Below are 4,511 nucleotides of genomic sequence, written 5' to 3' on the forward strand. Positions count from 1 at the left end.
ACCAGGCTGGTCTCGAACTCACAGAGATCCGCCTGCCTCTGCCTCCCGAGTGCTGGGATTAAAGGCATGCGCCACCACCGCCCGGCTTTGCAAAAGGTATTTTATAAGTATCTATTTGAACCCCGAAAACCCCAATATTTTCCCATGGTGGTCTTCCTCTCACTATGGGAATGGACAAGGGGTTAAGTATAGTTTCCATGTGGTTCCATCTTCAATCATATTTTGGTAAATTCTTTGGCTTTGCTTCTCCCAGGACTTCTCCACACTTCCTAGGCTCTGAATTCTTTCTTTATCTTTACTGTCGAATGGCTAACTTTCCTCCACCCCCACTCTGCATTATCACAAAATCCATATGCACGCTTTGACTTTCCTACTTTGAACAGGCTAATTCTTAGACGAGTGTAGTTTTGTGCTCACCACGATCAGGCAAAGTTTTTGTTGTGTGGCTGTTTGAACTTCCTGCATGGGTAGCCACGACCACATCACAGCTACATCCATCTTTCTTCAGGGCCTGTAGTGAGTAAATCATCAACACAGAGAACAGTTTGCCAACATCTCTATTGGGACACGAAAATAAAGACAATGAGTAAAATGCCAAGTTCAAAATGAAAATTGTGGTTTCAGAGGATTAAACATTGAATCTACTTTCATAAGTTTATTTCAAAATTTTTTTCTTCACAACCAAATTATTCAGTCTACTAACTACAATCCTGGCCATAGAAACAGTTTGCTTTTTTATACAGGTGGATTAGGGGGAGAGGGTATGCATGAACACGTTTTGATGTAGGCATCATCAATGTGAATAAAGAGAATTGGACGTTCAAATGTAAAACCTAATAGAGCTGTACATTAACAACCACCACATTTTTTTTTTTTCCTAGTCGTTGAGCCTCCTTCAAATCTAGTTGCCACAGACGTGTCATCAAAATACATTAGGCTGAGCTGGGATCCATCTCCCAGCGCTGTGACGGGCTATAAAATCCTCCTGACGCCAATGGCTGCAGGAAGCCGACATCACGCCTTGAGTGTGGGGCCTCAGACGACCACACTCAATGTTCGCGACCTCTCAGCTGACACAGAATACCAGATCAGTGTTTCCGCCATGAAGGGACTGACATCCAGTGAGCCGATTTCCATAATGGAGAAGACTCAGCCAATGAAAGTTCAAGTGGGTAAGTCAGTCATTTGATCACGGGGGTTGGAATACCACAGTATGGCCTACTAGTCCAGACTTTGTTTCAAACACAGTATTTGCGGTAGTTTTCTTCTCCCGTTCTTTTGTTTTGGAATGGATGGGATCTTTCCTGGAGCCTGGAGCTTGCTGTTTTGGCCTAGACTGGCTGGGTAGTAAGCCCCGGCATCTGCCTGTCTCCATGCCCCCAGCACTACATTAAGGTCTACTTGATTCTTATGTGGGTTGCTAGGATCCAAACTCAGATCCTCTTGCTTGCTCAGGAAGCGCGAGACCCACCAAGCTGCCTCCCTAGTCCTGCAGCAGTTTTTGAAAAGAAGTAGACTTATGAAGAAAGTGAGATATCTAGAGCTATTTATATCTTCATTTTATTATATTTTAGTTCACGTTTGTTTATGTGTGGATTTTCTTTCTCTTCACAGAATGTTCACGTGGTGTGGATATAAAAGCTGATATCGTGTTTTTGGTCGATGGTTCCTATAGCATTGGGATCGCGAACTTTGTTAAAGTTAGAGCCTTTTTGGAAGTTCTTGCGAAAAGTTTTGAGATTTCACCAAACAGGGTTCAGATAAGCCTTGTCCAGTACAGCAGAGACCCTCACACTGAGTTCACATTGAAGGAATTTAACAGAGTTGAAGACATAATCAAAGCAATAAACACCTTCCCCTACAGGGGCGGATCCACAAACACAGGCAAAGCAATGACTTACGTCAGAGAGAAAATATTTGTGCCTAACAAAGGCTCAAGAAGTAATGTACCGAAGGTCATGATTCTCATCACTGATGGGAAGTCATCGGATGCTTTCAGAGACCCTGCTATAAAACTCAGGAATTCGGACGTGGAGATCTTCGCAGTTGGCGTAAAGGATGCTGTTCGCTCCGAGTTGGAAGCCATTGCCTCTCCTCCCCCTGAGACCCATGTGTTCACAGTGGAGGATTTTGATGCATTTCAGAGGATATCGTTTGAACTCACACAGTCCATCTGTCTTAGAATTGAGCAAGAGTTGGCAGCTATAAAGAAGAAAGGTTGGTAGATTTTGGAAAGTTATTTCTCCGTAAACAAAGTTTCCCAATTCTAAAACCCTGGGTAGGATTCTTCTTCGATTCACTGGGTACAGGGAAACTTCCCACTGCCGTTGAAAACCATCAAATTTAGCGTATTTGGGTCTGACACATAACTTTCTCCAGGGTATGCACATCATTTCTTATTTGCCGAAAAAGATTGTTTACCCAAAGAGTCATGAGAGTTCCCTCCCTAAATCCCTGGGGGAGTTCAGGACCCAGCTCCATCACACTGTTTGTCATAGCCAATTAAGCAACCACTTACTGAGTTTCTACTGTGTAGCTACAGATCCAGGTCCTTTGAACCCAAGGCAACTAAAAGTCTTGGACCTTTGGATTCTTTTTGTGCATTCTCTTTTCTTGTTTTGGGGCCTGATTCTTCACATCTGGTATTCGCTATTCTTTCTTCTTGATGTGTCTAAATTCTGCTTTCCAATGTTTAGTTAGAAATATTATCCCCTTTCTAAACTCTCCTTCAGTTTTCTGGTATATGACATATTTACACATGTCTTTTTTTTTGTTAGTAACTTTATACATTCCCGTCTCTCCTGTTTGTATGTCTCCCAAGGACCATGTGCAGTAAGCATTGTCTCTTCTTCTGATCAGTTTAATGCATGCTCAATTTAATATTATTTTGAAAACCCTTCCTTTGTAGATGTGTATATGTAGTTGTATGTGTTTGTGATGATGGGCATGCACATGCCATGGCACGTGTGCGGAGGTCAGAGGCTTGAGGTGTTGTCCTTGACTCGCACCTTATTTGAGACAATCTTTGCTGGGCGGTCTTCAGGCTGAGCTCTCTTGACTCCAGACCCTCTTCTTTTGCTGTGGAAGCGCTTGGGTTACAGAGGAACCCCACTGCACCCAGATATAAATGGATTTGGGACATTCACACTCAGTCTCCTTACACTTGCATGGCAAGGGCTTTCCACACTGAGGCTCCATCCCAGTTACTATAATTATTCATATGGCAGAAAATGCCTTACTGTTACTTTGAAATATCCGCCCACCTGTCACTAAGGGTTAACATTCAAGGACCAGGGTGACTGGGAAAATTGTTATGGTTTATTTAAAACCGGCTACTGTTTAGACAGACACTTGGTGGGGGAACATTTATCCCATTACTGTTTTGTCTTGAGAAGCTCGGAATTCAAGTTCCATTTTAATCAATTGCTTCCTTTGTATAATATCATCACTGTTGCGGAGAGTCAAGGAAAATGACCCGGACATCCTTTTAAGAAGGAGGCCTTCTCTCAGCGGTCATATGCTTGATTCTCAATGACCCTGCTCCCAAATCAACATCAACAATTTCAGAAGCACAGAGGCAAGGGCTCTATTTTTATTCCATAGATTTGAAAAAATTCAATTATTTCTTTTTTTATTCTTTTAAACAGCGTATGTGCCACCAAAGGATCTGCGGTTTACTCAGGTGACTTCTAATAGTTTCAAAGCCGAATGGTCTCCTGCTGGAGAAAATGTTTTCTCGTATCACGTTACATACAAGGATGCCAACGGGGATGATGAGGTCACGGTGGTGGAGCCATCTTCAAGCACCAGTGTTGTTCTCAGCAACCTGAAGCCAGAGACCCTGTACTTGATCAATGTGACAGCGGAGTATGAGGATGGCTTCAGTATTCCCCTGACTGGAGAGGAGAGCACAGCTGAAGGTACGGTGCGGTCTCTTCCACGTTTGCTCAAAACCTTGCGAGTCCTTAGATAGCAAAGGTATAGCATGAATAAACCACTTGCTTTTAGTACCTGATAATAAAACGAAAAACAAACAAACAAACGCTTTTCAGCCATTTTAGTCAATAGGTGAACATTTCAACTGCACGAAGTCTATTGACCTTGTATGGCCATCATCAGCACCATCCATGTGCTGAGCTGTGTATAACCAAAGCACTGTAGCCATAGCCGATCTCCATCTCCCAACGCCCTGTTCTCAGACTGTCATCCTACTTTCTGTTTCTTTGAATCTGACTGTTGTAAGCCCTTATCCAATGTAATCATGTGATGCTTGTCCCTTTGTCTGACTTCTTTCACCTGGTGTAATTCCTCAGCCATGATGCAGCTTCTGTCAGAGTTTATTTATTTATTGAAACAAGGTCTCACTATGTAGCCCTGGTTGACCTTAATTCTCTGTGTAAATCAGGCTAACCTTTTTTTTTAAATTTATTTATTTATTGAGGATTTCTGCCTCCTCCCTGCCACCGCCTCCCATTTCCCTCCCCCTCCCCTGATCAAGTCCCTCTCCCTCA

At 43.0% G+C, this 4,511-nt stretch overlaps 1 protein-coding gene across 1 annotated transcript in view; it reads left to right on the forward strand.

Moving 5' to 3' along the window:
- The window catches only part of Col12a1 (collagen type XII alpha 1 chain), a 109,353-nt gene that overhangs the window by 16,862 nt on the left and 87,980 nt on the right, over nt 1-4,511 (forward strand). Inside the window, exons 9-11 of the mRNA XM_013346412.2 lie at nt 882-1,172; nt 1,615-2,217; nt 3,648-3,920. Coding sequence (XP_013201866.1) covers nt 882-1,172; nt 1,615-2,217; nt 3,648-3,920 — 1,167 coding nt within the window. The remainder of the gene's footprint in view (nt 1-881; nt 1,173-1,614; nt 2,218-3,647; nt 3,921-4,511) is intronic.

Source organism: Microtus ochrogaster, chromosome 5, assembly GCF_000317375.1.
Source record: "Microtus ochrogaster isolate Prairie Vole_2 chromosome 5, MicOch1.0, whole genome shotgun sequence".
Lineage (NCBI taxonomy): Eukaryota > Metazoa > Chordata > Mammalia > Rodentia > Cricetidae > Microtus > Microtus ochrogaster.